Source organism: Ambystoma mexicanum, chromosome 6p, assembly GCF_040938575.1.
Source record: "Ambystoma mexicanum isolate Mex_15411 chromosome 6p, UKY_AmexF1_1, whole genome shotgun sequence".
Classification (NCBI taxonomy): domain Eukaryota; kingdom Metazoa; phylum Chordata; class Amphibia; order Caudata; family Ambystomatidae; genus Ambystoma; species Ambystoma mexicanum.
The window spans coordinates 1070760190-1070777880 of record NC_090935.1 but is presented as its reverse complement, the minus strand read 5'-3'; the positions used below and the strand labels follow the sequence as shown (position 1 = coordinate 1070777880).

The 17691-nt window shown below is 41.2% G+C and overlaps 1 protein-coding gene across 1 annotated transcript in view; it reads right to left on the bottom strand.

Annotated features, from left to right (window-relative positions):
• Positions 1 to 17691, bottom strand: part of LOC138510185 (contactin-associated protein-like 4) — a 2554874-nt gene that overhangs the window by 1538230 nt on the left and 998953 nt on the right. Inside the window, exon 4 of the mRNA XM_069625670.1 lies at positions 10812 to 10959. Coding sequence (XP_069481771.1) covers positions 10812 to 10959 — 148 coding nt within the window. The remainder of the gene's footprint in view (positions 1 to 10811; positions 10960 to 17691) is intronic.

The window sequence follows — 17691 nt, the reverse complement described above, 5'->3', positions numbered from 1 at the left end:
TAGAAGTTCAAATTGACCAGTTTCTGGTGACCCTTGAATTAAATCTGTTGTTTCCCTTAAGTTTTCTTCAATATTTATTTCTTTGTAGTATTCATTATTGTCTTTTAGATATTGCAAGGCTTGTCTAACTTTATGTAAGTCTACGAGTTGTTGCCAACTTTTTTTGTCTTTTGTAGGTACTAAAACTATTAAAAATTGCTCTATTGGACATTACACTCCCAGAGTGTGCACATGTTCTTTTAGATCTAATGGTAAATAAACTACTTTGCTGCAAATTCCTTTCATCAATTCAGAGGGAGGTCATTTTGCTGTTTTTGGTTGAAGGTGTATTATTGCTTGAAATCGGTGCACTGTTTGAATTATGATGGTCTCATATAAATTCAGTTGTTGGAGGGGTTTTGGTAGTGGGAATAATTCCAAATGTTTTGTGATAGAATGTGAAGGAGTTTGATTGTTGTCCAGTTTTGTAGTGCAGTAACTGCAAAGTATTAAGGTGTCAGTTATTTCATATTTGTTTTCTGCTATAAGGTAGAGAGCTAATTCAAACTATTTGGAATCTTCATTGTTTTCTATTTTGTATGTCTATAGATTTTGTGTTACTTTTATAAAAAGTTCTGCGGCAACACACACACACATGGATTGGTACTTCAGCGGATGAACTTCAAAATTTTAGTATTTCTTTTGTGTATGTGTGTAGTAGAAGGTTGCCATCTGTACAATTGTTGCTAGTCTTTTGTAAAGCTACTGCATTTTTTAAGTGGCTTTCACTTCCACAATATTTTTTTTGGATATGCTCTATTTCTTCGAGTAGGTCTTTGACTGTACCATGTAGAAGATTGTTATTTAAATTGGCTAGTGCGAAAGCAGGACTTTAAGCATAGTACAGTTTATAGACTAGATTTCTTATAATTGAATGATGAGTTGATATCATTTTGATATGATGGAAGGTGCTTTTGGAAATAGGTCCTGCAATGCAGGCTAATGAATGTCCTTGTAGCCCTGTGTATTAACGCACTGGACAGGTATCCATATTTTGCAGCAGTTTCATTTTGATTTTGTTTTAGCATTTTACATATTGATTGAGGAATTGGCGTAAAGACTTGAAAGGTTTTTTGGCAATATTACACATTGATGTGCATGGCCATTTGTATACTGGACGTTTCTGGTTCAGTTGAATGGAGAGGTAATACTGAGTTTTCTTGTTGCATTATGGTATTATTAAGTTTTTCATAACTTTGTCCACTGCTATGTATAGCAGTTGTGTTTGTTTGCTTTTGTTTGTATGCTTCTTCATTAAAATATGGTTCTGTGCTCGTGGTGTGACTCCATTCACCTCCACAGATATTTAAGAAGTTATTTTTGTTGACATTCCGTTTATTGAGAAGTCTTTTTTGTAATTTAGTAGTATGTTTTCTTAGTGGTTTCATTCTGTTTAACACAAAAATAAGTAACTTTCTTTTGAGAAGGATTGCACTGTCTATAAAAGCTTCTAAGATTAATTTTCTACAGTAGGTTTTAAGGGTTGTGCATGATTTGTCTCCTGTTTTTATAAGATTCTGAAGGACTCTGTGGCAGAACATTTTTGCTAAAAAACTTTTTTTGGTATGGTTACTTGCCACTCTATCAAGATTTATAGGAGCAGTTTTAGCAGTAGTGGTAGCTGAATTCTTGTTAATCATTTTCTGTTTCGTTTTACATTTTGATAGAGGAGGCAAAGAATCTGTACTGGAAGCTTGTTTTGTTTCACTAAATGACTGTATTAGCTGTTTTGTTTGAACTTTTTTGTACAAACTCTGCTAGAGATGGATGCTTATTTTGGACACTTTTATTTTCATTTGCTCTATTTCTGCGTTGCTTTCTACAGACTTGCTTTTCGGAAGGCATTCTTTGGGGTCTGTTGAAAAAAAAGAAGGTATGGGTTGGGCTGTCCTGCAATGTATGTGTGCTGTGTGCATGAGTGTCTGAGTATGATGGTAAAGATGTATGTGGTGGTGTGTGATTGTGCATTGGGCAGCTACAATTAGTTGGGAAGGCTATTCTTCTATTTGTCTGTTACTATACTGCAGTTCAGATGACAGTAGAAAGTGAGCTAGTGGTGAGGAGAAGCACTAATAGTAAATCTAATGGTATGACATTAAAACAGTTCTTTGTTTTGTAATACTAACATTCTAGGGGTTGAGTTATGTAATTTGTGTTCCAAAAAACAGGGATTTCTGTGCCATTCTGCCTGCTAATCCTTGTTTAATAAATGGGGGTTTGTGGGCAGAATGGTTCAGAAACCTCAATGTTTTGGGTGCAGAAATTACATGAAAGAACCACACCATGTGTTTGAGTAACAGAAATAATATTAAGGTAGTATTTTTTTGTGGAATAAGCAGGTTTCTTCAGAGATGTTGTTTGTAGTTCAGATGTTGCTGCTTTTCAGGAGAGTGGTCTTCACTGCAATTGTAAAAGAAATAAGTTAGTAATTTTGTGTGTTAATAGTACTGATGTTAATTTAGACGTTGATTCTTGTTTGATATCTGAACATAGTGTAGGCATGCATTTCATTTGACTATGTGCAGCCTTTATATTTTATTTACAATATGTTAGTTCAACATGCTTTCAAATGAGTAGAATTTTAAGTGTATGAAATTCACTTGGTTTTTTAAAGATGTGTTATAGAATGTTAGGAGAAAGAAGAAATAACAATACATTTATTTTGCAATTTTTATAAGGTGAATTGCAGAACCTGTATAGAAAAAACATGGAATGTGTGCATTTGTGAAGGTGTGGGTTATAAAGCAGAAGAATGTGATTTACAGGCAGTGGTGTTATTGCAGCTGGGAGCTTTTCAATGATAGTATCTATGTGTGTAAGTGCATGAAGATGCAAAACCTTTCCCTGGCTCTGTGAAATTTTATAATACACTACAAAAGTTTCCACAATTATACTGTTATTTCTGCTATATTCTAATATTATAATTTTTTAGATAGGTGTGTGTGTAAAAATAATTGTAGATAGCAGACAGGTTTGGAAGTGACAGTTGATTATAGCAGATGTGAAAAATTACTATAAGTTCATTTTATAGGTTATACAGGTTTAGTGGCATTACTCTGTTTATATGCATTCATAAGAGTTGTACATGTACTCTGAATAAAATATGTATACATGTAGTTTGTATTCATGCATGTGGATATGCATGCAGCTGTAAGTAGTCATCTTGGAGACTTGTACAGTAGTTTTTGTAGTAGGTGCTTTCCAATTATATGAGACTTGCACTCAGAGTGATCACCAGCACATTTGAAGTGCTGAACTCTGATGATGGAGTTAAATGTAGAGGTCTTACATGTGATTGGTGGATGGTTGTGTGACTGCCTAGCTGTATCCAATGAGGGAATGGCAGAGAGAGTGAAGTGGAAAGGGTAGAAGGGCTGTCTAAGAGTTACGCGGTCCGCGGACACCGCGGCTGTCCGTGGACAGGGCGTGCCACATCCGGGGTTTCCAGCAAATGCAGCATGGAAAGGGGACTGTAGGGATCAGCCAATCAGATGCTGAGGTTGTGGATTTGTGTTGAAAGAGGCTGTGTGTAGTGAAGATGGCACAGATGGAGAAAGTCAAGGTGTTGGCGCTTGGAGATATGTTTGGAGGATGGTTTACAGCAGTATGCTCTATGCAGGCATGTGGCAAACACTTTTGATGTTAAAGGAGTGGAGGTGGTGTAGAGCACTGTGCCTGATTGCAATGTACAGGGAATTGTAGAAGTTTGTGAAGATATGGGCAGGATGAACAGTCCCCATGTGGTAGTTTTGCATTATGGTGCTTTCCATTTGGGCTATGCCAGTGCCCCTACTTTGTTGGCAGATTTGGAACACTTGGTTCAAGCAGTAATGAACATCCTTCCAAATGCCAAAGTAATTTTTTCTGGATTACTACCTAGGGCAATATGAGACAACAGTTCCCATTTTTTGTCCTCAGCAAAACATTGGTAGGTGTGCAATCAACCGAGGCATATGTGCTGTCATGCTTAGAGCTGGTATGTTTTTCTGTAACAATGAGAATATTGATTCCAGTAATGCTGTTTATTTTAAAGAAGATGCATTTCTTTATCTTTTTTGGAAAATGCCATGCTGTTTTGGAATGTAAGGGTTTCTTTGGAGAAGGTTATGTGAAGATTTTAATAGAAAAGGAAGAAAAAAAACCCCAAAAAATACTAAATAACAGTTGTTTGTCAAGCATCTGCAAAAAAACCCCAAAAGAAACGTCTCTTTTCAGAGGCAACCTCAAAGGGGAAATGGGGCACACTATTTAGATTAAGATTCAGCATGCTCAGATTTTCGATATGTCCGCAGACATGGCGGTAGTCCCCGGACATCGCGTATTACCTACGGGCATTTTGGGGTGGAGAGGCATGCAAATGAGAATGAGCAGAGCAAGGCATTGGTCAGTAAAGTTTACTGGGTGTTTTGTGTAAGGAGCGAGTTTGCAAGAAAGTATTTTTCCTGAGAGAAGAACATTTAGGTATGGCTGTGTGTTTCAGAAAACAGATTATCTGGATTTCGGGAGACTCATGGATACTTTGGTTGGAGGTGCATGCAGAACGCTGTGGAGTCGCTGCAGATCTTGGATTCCCTCATGTGGAAGTGCACTGGCATGGAGTGCATGGAATGAAGTGGCTGGACTTGGTACCTCTCTGTGCTAGTTTGGAAACAGAGCATCATCCAGACATAATTATAATTCATTGTGGAGGGAACAGTTTAGGACATGTGTCTGGAATTTCTTTGCAATTTGCAATTTCCAATGAAGAAGGACTTGGAAAGGTCATGGACATGTTTCCAAATTTCCAAGTATTTTTGTTTCGTATTGCGCAGAGACAAATGTGGCTGCGTTCTTCTTCAGATTTTTCAGAGAAATGTACAACATGCATTGCCATCTATTTTGGAATACCAGCCATCCATTTTGCAGTAGGTGTTTACTATTTCAAGTTTTTCAAACGCAAACAACACTACCAAAAGCCTCTTTTCAGAGCCACCACTTCCTCCTAGAGAAAAGTGCAATGATTTTGATAGGGCAGCACCCCAAATATTAAATGTCCGCGAACTGTCCACGGACTTCTAAAAAATGCACAAAGTCCTGCTCAATTTATTTACCACTTCTATTTTTAGACTGTGAAAGGTGGCTCTGAAAAGAGCCTTTTTTTGGGATTTTTGTTGTTTTATATATTTTTCAGTTTTTTACACAAGACACAAATGGAGAGGAGGGGTAAGGAGGGTAAGGAAGGGACGCCAACCATGGGGATAAGAAAGGGCAGGTGGAGAGAGAAAGTTGTAGGGTGGGCCTTATTTAGGTAGCAGCCAGACCTTCTCATGTTCCTTGACCGTAGTTTCGAAAGCACTCCGAAGACTCTACCCCCTGCAGAGTACTGCGTTTCAGTACATACACAATATTGTAAACCTCGAAAGGTAAGGGTCAACAGCATCGTGAATGGCCTGTGAGGCAGCTAGAGGTATGCGCTGTCCCACAGGAGTGTCTCTTGTGGTGACAGGAGCGGAACAGGAGGATGTGGTAGAGGAACGCAAACTACTACAATGCTCACAAGGTACAACCTTGCGAACGGCCCCACCGTGGAACGACCTTAGGTGTCATTTCATAGATGTCGTACCACAGCTGTATGAACCAGGCCTCCCATGACTCAGCACCATGTGGCACTGATTGCAGGTGACCTTGTTTGCACATGCCTTGGCACTCCACCCTGAATGATAAACAACCGCCACACCCAAGACTCACAGCGGGTGCTGGTAGTAGGGACTTCCACTACCTCATTCTCGTCATCCTCTTCAACCTCCTCTGCATCCTCACTCCTGTTCCCCTCTTCAGGCCCTTGGGTAGGTGGTGGTGGTGGAGGGGGTGGTGGTGGTGCTGAGGCAGATGTAGCACCAGCTGGAACAACAGCAGCCATGGATGCCATCAGGTTTCAGCAAAGGCAGCACAACAAAAGCAGGTAATCTTCAATGGTAGGAACACAGAAAAAAGATCAGCTCTGGGGTGTGGCCTTTTATAGGGGTGCTGGTGTGTGCTCTGAGGACAGCCGCGCTGTCAGCGGACAGATCAAACACCCCAAAAAGGCTTAAAAAGTTCAAAAAAGTATGTAGAAAGTCAGGGTCATTGTCCAGGACATGTGCAATGGTGAATATGTACTGTAAAATACTTTGGATTGCCCAGAAAAGTACTTTTAAAATGTTTGCGGTTCAGAACAGTGTCCGCAATTCAGGACACACGCTCAGCGTGGGTGTGGTCACATGATGACATCGCGAACACGTCTGCGAAGGGAACCGGTGTCCGCAGGACACTAAATGGACATGAACGGTCGTGCGCATGCGCACGGATGTTCTATGGACAGTGTGCGGGTCCTCAAACTAATTAAAAGTGCGACACGAGTAATACGGACATTTATGGACAGGCGCGATGTTCGTAGGACTTATAGGTGTGGTGTGCATGTGCGTAAATGTTCTAGAGTTAGTAGGAATAGGTTTAGTGTCCTCAGGACACCTCCATTTTGGTTAATTATGGACATTCCGGACACCACGTGTGTTCTTAGGACAGTTTCATCTTTCCTGCAGACAGTACGGACAGCTTTAGTGTCCTCAGAACACCTCCATTTTGGTTAATTATGGACATACCGGACACCCACGTTGTCCGCGTTCATCTTAACTGCCTTTTAAAAAAAAATAAGACAGAAAGGACTGAATTAAAACATACATAATATTTTTTTTCATTACATACAGATGTAAAATGTATGAAAGAGAGGTGGAAGCAGAAACTGACACAAACACAGGGGAATTGGGGGTTTCAAGAGGATGGATAGGAGGAGATGAAGGGATGGAAATCTCATCATAACGTTTTTTTTGGTGGGGAGGGTTTGGGGATAGTTGACTGGGATATGGAGAGGGGGAACAGGTACATGAGGGACAATGATATTTATTTTTTTCTTTTATGTGGTCCTCCACAAAATGTTTCAAAAGATTGAAATTTTCCATGAGTATCTCCATTTTTTGTTCCATGTGCTGCAGAGTGTTTTCTAATGTCTCTTTTGATGTATTATTTTCAATGTTTGTATAGTCTGTTAAAAAGAAATGTGTATGTTAAGTGCACATAAAGTAATGATTATTAATGTGGTTATATAGAGAAGTGTCTGCCAATAGTATCACTATCTTCAGACGTTTCCTCATGTGGGAAATTTTCCTTTAGCAATTCTAAAGTACTGGACAGTTCTGTATAAAATATATATATATATATATATATATATATATATATATATATATATATATTGAAAAAACCAGAGGAGAGGGGGCGGACCGCACTCTCCGTGGACCCAGTGAGGTCCTACAATCCCAAACGGGAAGAGAACCAAAAAATATAGAGCTCACACGGTAAAAGTAGGAAGTTATTTTAATAATAAGAAACTGCACAATGTGCAGAACAAAAGGCTGGGGAAACAGCAAGACAAACAGGGGCAGGACGCCTAGTGCACGGCCCACCTACAACGCGTTTGTACCTAATACAGAAAGTTTAGAAATATAGAAGACAAATGAAGTTTACTTACTAGCTAGCTTACTAGGTCTGCTGTTGCTCCTAGTTGTGCAGTTTCTGTGGGGTAATTATGTTGGAAGCATATCTTGTTTGTTTTGGTATATTCCATTTTAGTACATATGGTATGTAAATAGATGGTTGATGTGTTAGATATATAGGTTCCACTTCTTATATATTATTACATATAATGTGTTTGTGTGCTGCTTTTTGAACTTGTGCAGTGCTCATATGGCATGATAGAACAATTTAAGATATCGCCTGAGTTTTTGGGTAGTGTTGATGTTGTCCGCGTCCATACGCGGAAATACGTACAGTCCGCAGACATCGAAATCACTAGCTGGGGGTTCAGTATTTTCTATGTTACATGTATATAATGTAAGGGAATCATAGTAAACATCTTTCAAATTTACACTATTAATATGTGTATTCAGTAAAAAAAACTTTGTTAAACGGACGTTATGGTTAAGTTGTGCTACTCAAAACCTATGAAATTCAGTAAAGCGACTTTGTTTAAGAAGCGGTATGGTTAAGTTGTGCTACTAAAAACCTATGAAATTCAGTAAAAAAAAACTTAGTTAAAGGGACGTAATGGTTCAAAGTAGAACCGAAAAACCCCTGAAATTCGCTAGTTATGGTAAACTAAGCAACCATAACTTGCGCCACCACCGTGCATTGCTAAGACTAACACCCAGGACATCAAATATGACATCACACATGTCATTGATGACATCACTTATGACATCACATGTCTGACACACTTTTTTTTCCTTTAGTGCTATATCTAGGCCAGCAATAGTTAGGAACACAAAATGTAAAAAAAAGTACTACATTTGTAGACTTATACTTCAAATATGTTCTTACATTAATTCACTTAGGGTCCACCCATAGCATATGAAACATATACATAAGGAAAATACACACTTGAAAGAGAACAATGCTTTCTGTGTACAAAGAGAATCAGTAAGGTTATCAGCACTTTCTTTTTGGTCTGCTGTTTTTTTTATTACTGTACTTTCTCTGGATATGTTCATATTTGTATTCGCATTACTTTCTTTAGGGTGCATGCACATCATGTTATAGTTATACATAGGGAAGTAGTAGGTTTCAAGCAGAGCAATCATTTCTTTGCATAAAGATAATCAGTTAGGTTATGAACACTTGCTGGTTCTACTGCCGTCACATGTAGCGTCACTAAGACGTCAATAGTATAAATACTGCTCGAATTGACCATGTTGGCCGCATGGTAGTTTTAAATCATTAAAAAATATCTTCTTGATGAAATTGTAACTAAACTTATTTTGCATATAACATATCTTGTGAAAAGTAATAGAGGTCCGCATGAATGCTATCCATGAAGTTAGTATGAGATATTTTGCACCTTGCACTTTCCAAAATAACTGAATGTAAATAATAGCATCTTTGTAAGTCACCTGTTCTGTGTTTATTGATGTGTCATGGGTTAAAAGAACTCCCAGAACAGGGCAGAGTTACTGGGAACAAGCCACAGGTGTGTGGCGAAACGCATTAACTAGCCTCCCTGCCACTGGGAAGCCGTTTTTTATTGGAAAGATTATAGAATTAAAATTTGAACTTTTTAAAAAAGCAAACTATTGCAGTGCAGTCGTTCGCTGTTGTTTTTCCCTGGTTGGATTTTTGGGCAAGCAATTGTTGCAGGATATTTCTCGATTTCATTTTTGATGGGAGTGCAGCTTCTAAAGAGACAGGACCAGGCGGTCTCTGTTTGCTTATATATATATATATATATATATATATATATATATATATATATATATATATATATATATATATATATATATATATATACACAAATAAATATGCAGCAGTAAAATATATATATCACATGTGATATACATACATATACATTTATATCTCACATGATGTACATATTTGTATGCTACAAACACCACGCACATGCACAATGGTGGGGAAAGGAGAACAGAGCACATTTGTTCAAAACCCCTAGCTTCGCTGAGTAGTCCCACAGCGAGGCTAGGGGCTTGTCATGCTACCAACCGTGGCACTCCTCCACAACAGCGACCCGAACGGTAACATTTTGGTACCGTATGTGGGCACCACTTTTTGCTTTCGCAAAAATGGAGGAGTGCCACAATAATGGGCTTCAAAAATTAAACATTCCAAAAGTGCTGGTTGCTATGTTGGTTTCTGCCCTTCCTATAACTGGCACACATATTCCGAAAGTGGCATATTCATTCCGACTTCGGAAGTATGCAACATCCTCAGAATAGGTGTTAAATTACGAAAAGGTTGCTAACACTTTCTGCGACCTTTTCGCTACCTAGGGCGTCGATGACAATCGTGCCCTGAATTTGGTAGTGACGCAAAAACAGTGGCAATTCCATTACTGCGCAAAAAATGGGTTGCAATCGAATCCCTGCCACTTGTTTACCACACAGCCAAACTCGTGATGAGGTCCCATACATCTTCCAGGAACAGTTATCTACCAAACACTGCACTTTCTTTCAAAGGAAATTGCAAATATGTGATGTGATGCTCATGCATATCAACGTGCACATGTAGTTCACACACCTCAAGCACCTTATTATTTGTTCTGCTTGTGTTGTACTAACTGAAAACCGAACTCATTGACAGAGTGTCAGAGTTAGAAAATCGCTGCAAGCTCACGATCCCTGCTTTGAATTGCACTTTGGTTTGAATTGCGGTTTGCCTCCTTTCACATCAACGTGAAATCAGAGCCTTATTCTACACTGCTTGCTTACCTCTTCCTGGAATTCTGTTCCGTCCATCATTCTAATTAAGGGACACAGGCAGTCAACACACCTCTAATTTGCCCTGTCAGAGACTTTAATGAAAAGAAAGGACATGATGAGGACCCACAGTCCATGTATAGGCCTACATGTCTGACTATGCCATGGCCTTCTTCTAAGCCGGTTACTTGTGATGCCACACGGCTTTAATCTATCAATGCGCCACAAAGGTGTTGATTGGCAGAGGTTTAAAGCCATTCCTCAAGACTACAGGGCTGGTGCGTTTGCAGAATACTGTACGCGCTTGACGGGAAACGATATGCAGGAGAATGTTTGGATAAAAGCACGAAGCATTCAGAAGGCAATACGGTGAGGTTAATCCATCTACTGTCTGATAGAAGCTACACAGTGGCAGAAACAGAAGTGGTGGAATACAGATAAGGTTTCACAGAGGAGCCTGGCTGCTCTTTCACGTCCAGTCTCTTTCATACTCACGGTAGGCGCAGCCGTAGACTTCAATCCGCATTCCGATTCTGCCACTGGGGTTCCAGGCCAGGGGGACAAAGCGCAGGAATCTGGCTTTCATGGAGTGCTGAAGCTTGTAGTTCACCACATTGTCAGCATTGGTGTTTCCTGAGAAAGCCTAGAGGAAACAAAATATCAGTGCATTAACATACAGCCGTATTAAGCTACGGCTTCGTTGTCATATCTATCGTTTGTCAACAAATGTCTTGGAGGGTGTGTGTGCTTGTGTGTTCAGTAGACGTTATTCTTTCTTTACCTATGGCAGGGGTCTGCAACCTTTTTCTTTCCAGATGTTTTGGACTACAACTGCCATCAGCCCTAGCCAGCATGGTGAGGCATCATGGGAATCATAGTCGAAAACATCTTGGGAGCCAAAGGTTTCATTCCACCGACTTACATAATATAACCTGAAAAGATGTGGGAATGCAAGCAAAATTCCTGGATATGCTGATATGTTGTGTCACTGTGAAAACAGGAAAGTTCAAAGAATTATAAACCAATGTAGGTTGACAAAAGTATTAATATACTTGGCTAAAACTAGTTTTATAATGCTGTATATCTATACATACATGATGATTATAGCCACACCACCACACTACCCCTGAACAAAGGACGGGGATACATTCATATGCTGATGGAAAACAGCACACACTGAACCCCAGCTATCATGTTCATGCATATATTTTAACGTCAACATCCATGATGATTGACTTCTTTCTGCAGTTATCTGTGCCCGGCTTTGGCATGCCACATTGTGGGCTGTGGGCTACTCCCCTCTGCCTCCCACCGTTGGTGAATTGATGGGGGGTGAGCAAGTTCCCTGCATCCTGTCACCAAAGCTTCCAGAAGTCCTTGCTGCAAAATCAACATCAATTGAGAACACCTGCACCTGCTGAAATATGCAAGTTAAGGCTGCCTTCCTGATGAGATGATGAGCACCAAAAACGTTTGGAGGAGAAAATTATGTAGCTGAGAGACATAATGCCCTGGGAACCAGAGTGTGCCCCTCCTCCTGTTTCATTAATCTATATGGAGTCTTGGAAGGTTTGGAGCTACAGAAACCAAATGGGTGCTGCAACGGGGTTACTGATGCCTGGCCTTTTGACTAGCACACTGTGAGTAGCCTCTCCACCCCCAACTGTGGGTGAATTGATGAGAGTTGAGCAGGGTTCGTGCATCCTGAAACTACAGCTAGCAGGAGCCCTTGCTGCAACATTAACATCAATTGTGAACACCTGCACTGGCTGAAAGCTGAACGTTAAGACTGCCTCCCTGATGAGACAATGAGCACCAGAATGTTTGGAGGAGAAGAGGCATACTGAACAAGGAACCAGAGTGTGTCCCTCCCTGTGTATATGTAGATATATACACACACATACATATATTACGTGTTTTATTATCTGGCATCCTGTTAATCTGACAATTCTTTCTAAGGCATGACCACTTTACTGGATGACAGAGCACTTGTAAATATAGAAGAGATTCAGGAAGCTTTGCTATTGAAACTGTTTTGCTCTCTGTTCTGGTTTTCTGCGCAGGAACATTTGACATAGTGTTATCCAGCATATTGGATTATGTGGTACCTTTGGGTTTTCACTGGTACCAGATAATTAGGTTTCTACTCTGGATGTGTTTAATGTAGTGGGCACTATGCATGAACAGAGTTCCAGTCATTTTTAATGTAGCTAATGAAAAGTGGTCTGTTTCTCCCAACCCCTCGCTGGAAAAGCTAAGGAATTTGTTTGCAATGCTGTTTTGGCCCCATTGATACTTAAAAAAAAAGCCTCACTCACTAAAGTAATTCATTAAATCAGCATGGCAGGCCAAAGTTAGGCTGTTGAGAAGTGGTGAACACGTTTTGATGTTTTGATTATAACTGACAAAAAGAAATCTGGCTTATTTGCATAACACTGAGCAAAAGCACTCCTTTGTATATAATATTGTTAGGGCATTGCAAAATGGCTGACCATGAAATGTACGAAGGGAGTCTTTTCTATATTTCATGTCAGACAAGATGGAGTTAACCAGGGGGAAATGCGATGCTTACCATCATTAACCCTAACTGAGTGGTTGATATGGTGAATAGATAACGACTGCATCCTGATCTGAGCTCCCATGAAATTCTTCAACACCCTACTGTATTTGCAGTGGTAGGATATCACGCATTGATATTACACAGATGGCTCCTCAACTGAGCTCGAGTTGCACCAGCATAACGTCCTGAAGAGGATATGTGCTGCACCTGCCAGCCTTCAAGGTTTCACCATGCATGGGCAGTATCTGCGTCCCGTTGGACAATGATTGCATGACAGAAGAAAACGGGGTTGGCAGGGATTAATGATGTGTGCTTCCTAAGGACGGCAGAATAGCCATCAGGAAAATATCCTGGCAGTGGGAGAAGGAGGACTACCTGACGATATGTAGCTCAGATTATTACACCACTTTTCTCCAGAAGTTGAGTTTGTCCTTGAACCCAGCCCTCCCTTCAAGCACGTATGTGAATTATGTGAATTGCACAATCTTACAGCAAGCAATATATCCCATATACTCACAACACCACATCAATAGCATTGTTACCACATAACAGCTTGCAAACAAATTTGATCATTGTCCCCTGTCTTCTGCATGTGAGCCAAACATGTGAGAGGTGATACCCCTACACGTCCATCATACAGTAGTGGATATGTTTGGTGTGGTCAGAGTGGGCTACCCAGATAAGACCACGTTACTGTAGGCAAATAATGTCAGTTGCCTAGACTGCCTACAGGGAAACTGCAGTGGTGGCACTGTTCAAGGCAGTGGCAACAGAGTGAGAACACAGATGAGACTGAACAAACATACAGTATAACAACAAATGGTAAATATGGAAAAGAAAGCTGTGTTAATGAACAAAGGATTCGCTAAGGATTGCACACTCAACCATCCCCGTGTACGAAGACCCCGATCAAGCTGTGCTTACAGAGAGGGTAGAAAAACGATCCCTTCAAGATTGTCAAGCATGGTAAGAAGGATAAACAAAAATAACTAGACCAGAAATAGCAATTGGGAAATAAGTTGTTTGAGGGACACCTACATTTGAATTTAAAACAAATTTGTCTCTAGCATGTAAAACATTCAGTGAGTTAAGAAGGGTAGATCAGGGCCTGCAAGCAAAGACAATCTGTGCAAGATAAATATGATGACGCATTTATGCATTAGCAAAAATATTTGATGAGAACAACTGAAGCAACGTGAAACATGTGCAGGGGAGCCAGTAACGCTTCAAACATCATACATGTCGTAGGTGGAAAACATTATTTTTTTCAACTGAAGAGGGAGAATCAGAATGTGCCGTCCGTCCATGAAGACCCTTCAACAAGAAGAAGAATCTGCGACAATGTGGCTGTCGTTCATACAAATATGCACCCATTCCCATTGCTCCCACGATGGATAATTATCATGAGGGATACCCTACAATCCATCAATAGTGTGAATCTGACCCAGAGTGAATGAGGAGATGCCAGACGGAGCTGGAGATGGTTCCATGGACAGGCACGACTAAGTACCAAGAGAACAAGCCACTTGTTGGTAGATACACCATGACAATTTAGCTACATTAGACATGAAGCACACTTTCTATCCGCACACACTGGACACACACACATACTCAACTACATGAAGAACACAGGTATACAGCTCTATTGTTAGAAGACATTGATATATACATACTGTCTGCACGTTCATTATGCCTGCTATAGCACCGCGGTAATGCAAGAAGCAAGAAGAGTTTGTGTAAATGCGTGCATTCGCTCATATGCAAATAACCCTATGGTGTGGCAGGAACACTCAAGGGACCTGCCAGCCATAATGCACTAACCTACAGACTATTAGAAGACATGTATAGTAGAAGCCAAACATTGGCTTAAGAAATCTAGTAGGCAGCGATCGACTTAGACAGGGGACCCCAAGCCTCACAGAATTATGTACATGCAGAACTATTGTGGCAGGAGCTAAACCACCACCAAGGTCACCATGTTGCAAATTACATTCCTCCCTCTGAACCTAAGTAACACTGGTGCAGGAGAGGTGTTCTCTCCAACAAAATGCAGAATAATTCATAGTTCCTGGTCTCCAAGCATGTGACCTGGCCGAGCTGAGGGGATGCCAAGATTGAGGCCTGAGAAGAGCAACCTCTCCACTGTCCAGACAATAGCTGCAAGAAAGTTGTTACAGTCACGCTACAGTTCTGCACTGGGAACCGGAGCGCACTCTTTGCTGCTATGGGCTACACACCATAATGATATTGCACCTCACAGATACATATTTGCACAAGGCACCATTCACAGGTGTTCTGTGGCTGGGAACAGAGTTAGTCCCAAGATTGGGGGGCCCGTGGCTCATCCAATCATGGCCAAGTGCCCTAGGGTTGGACAGTGGAGGTCACTGACCAATCATGGAGCTTACTCACTTTAACACATTTCAAGTATCAACATTTTGGGAATGGCTAAGCGTACCACCTGACACTGCATCGTCAAATAACACATCACCTCCATACGTTCCTATATGGGACCAACCACTGAACAGTTTATCCCGAGTGAAGATCAGTTTTTGAGACGGTTCCCGAGAATGAGGCTCATTGTGATGTCAGATGCCAACAAAACTGTGCTGCGAGCAAGGATCCGTTGAGATGCATGGATGTTCCTCCATGTATCTGATCCCTGTGGTGCTTTGGCTATAATAAACCACAATAATTAATTGCCTCTTGTATGGCCCTGATGTTCTTGATTGGGCAAAGCGAAGGAGTTAGTCCTTCCACGGACCTGCACCTGTGGGCCACCAGAGTGGCTCAGCTGGACCAGGGGGGCTTCCCCTAACAAGTTGGAGGTCCCACCGAGATCGGGCGTGGCGCTAGCCTGGCCAGACGCTGCCTCCTTAGCCGTCCGACCCAGAAGGCTGCAGGATCCTTGTGGGAATTGCGAGATAACTGGACAGCACAACCGGAGATAAGCAATCTGGAGCCGCCTTGAGATATCTATCCTGCCCGCAGTCGGCGAGGTGTCCACACAGTTCAGAGAGGCGAGACAACCGGTTAAAGGGGAGCCAGCGGCTGAGCAGCGTCAACAAACTCAAAAGAACTTTAGTGTGATCCACATAAGAGGCAATGTGTTGTGTGGGTGAGTTTCATGTATGCGGGAGGAGGGAGGTGTAATTTGCGATTAATGTTGGTGCTGGCATTGTTTTGACACATGCGTGGTAGTAGGGACCTGAGCAGAGGTATCGTGGTGAAGGGCTCTGGTGATGAGCAAGGATTGTGGGCTCAGTAGGTTCGGACTGTGACAACTTGTATATATGTGGTATTCATATGTGTTGGACGTTTTAGTTTGGAACATAGATGATGGATCCATATAAGGGCTAGCTGGAGCTCTGCTAGATTGCGGAAGGTGTTTTGTCTGCTTAAGCCTCCTGGAGAAAGCGTTTCAGCCATCAGAAGACGTGTCGGTTTGTGGGATGTTTTAACCCACTCTGCCCTGCGGCAACACTGTGTTCTGGTTGCACCAGAATCTGCAAAATGGCAGCGAAATTGCACTCTACCAAGCACAAAAAGATGGCTGCCAAATCTACCATGCATGTTGTCAGTGGTGGAATGGAGACTGCACTTCTGAAACATGTCATTGGGCTGCCCAACATGTAAAAATGGAGCACAGATGAAAAGCAGTGCTTGCTGAAAGAAATCCAAAATCTTGCAGTTAAATCTTTTCTTGCTTGCTGAAAATACGAAATGCTGGTCCTAAACACCCACAAACATACAATCTTCTTGCAGGGTGTGACATTTTACTGAAGTTAAGAAAGCATTGTGGAATTGCAATATCCTGGAAAGCTGAATTGGTCACAAAAACATCCACAGTCAGCTTGCCTGCCTGTGAAAGCTGTCACAATCTGGGCGCATTACCAGTTGCCGCCTGTGACTGTTTCAAAAGCCTATTTTAAAACTGTAAACTTGTACCATTAAGATCTAATGTCTAAAATCTAAGTGACCTGTCATCCAGAGTAACCTAGGTTGTTACTATTTAAACTTCATGGTTTAGAGGCTGGAATCAGTGTTCTAGATGTTTGTTTTAAAACTGCAAGTTTATTTCCAACGAAGAAAAATGTAACAAAGTGACTTTAAAGTAAGCCTGATTCAAGCCACAACTACAAAATAACTACCCCACTGGGCAAGGCACCTCCCTTCTGCTCTCTGGGCCAGGAACTCACATTCAGGTGTTGATTAAGAGGGGAGGGGCACTTGCTGCCCTGGGAAGAACACAATGGGCTTCCTCCCAGGCATGGAGATGCTAATCAGGAAGGATTGTAAAGGGCCTCTGCCAGAAGGAAGTGGGCGGAGATTGCTGCTGAAGCTGCAAGAAGGAGAAGGAGGTGGGGACAGACATTTGTGTTGATTCACAATGGACAAAAAGCAGATTTCTAATAAGACTGATAATTTACTGTGGACAATTGTAAAAAAATATATAAACCCCTGGGCTGGTGGCTGTGCTGTTGTGTAGTTTGCTTCTTCTTAAGAAATCCTTTTTCAAAGTGCATCCTTGTTTTACAATTTGCCTCTATCGGAAAAAATGACCTCCACGAAAACGTCCAGAACTTGTTCATGCTAGAAACGAAGTGTCTGCTTGTAACTAACATCCTAAGCTTTCCAGAGAATCCAAAACTGCATCCCAAATCCTTATAGTACTCCCGCGATCGCGATTACCGCGTGCAGAAATGTTTGCCACAAATCTTTCATTTTGGCAAAATCTATAACGTGTAAAATAGCTTTTCATTGCACCCGACCTCAAAATTAAGTTTTTTCTTTGCTTATTACTCTCAAATCATT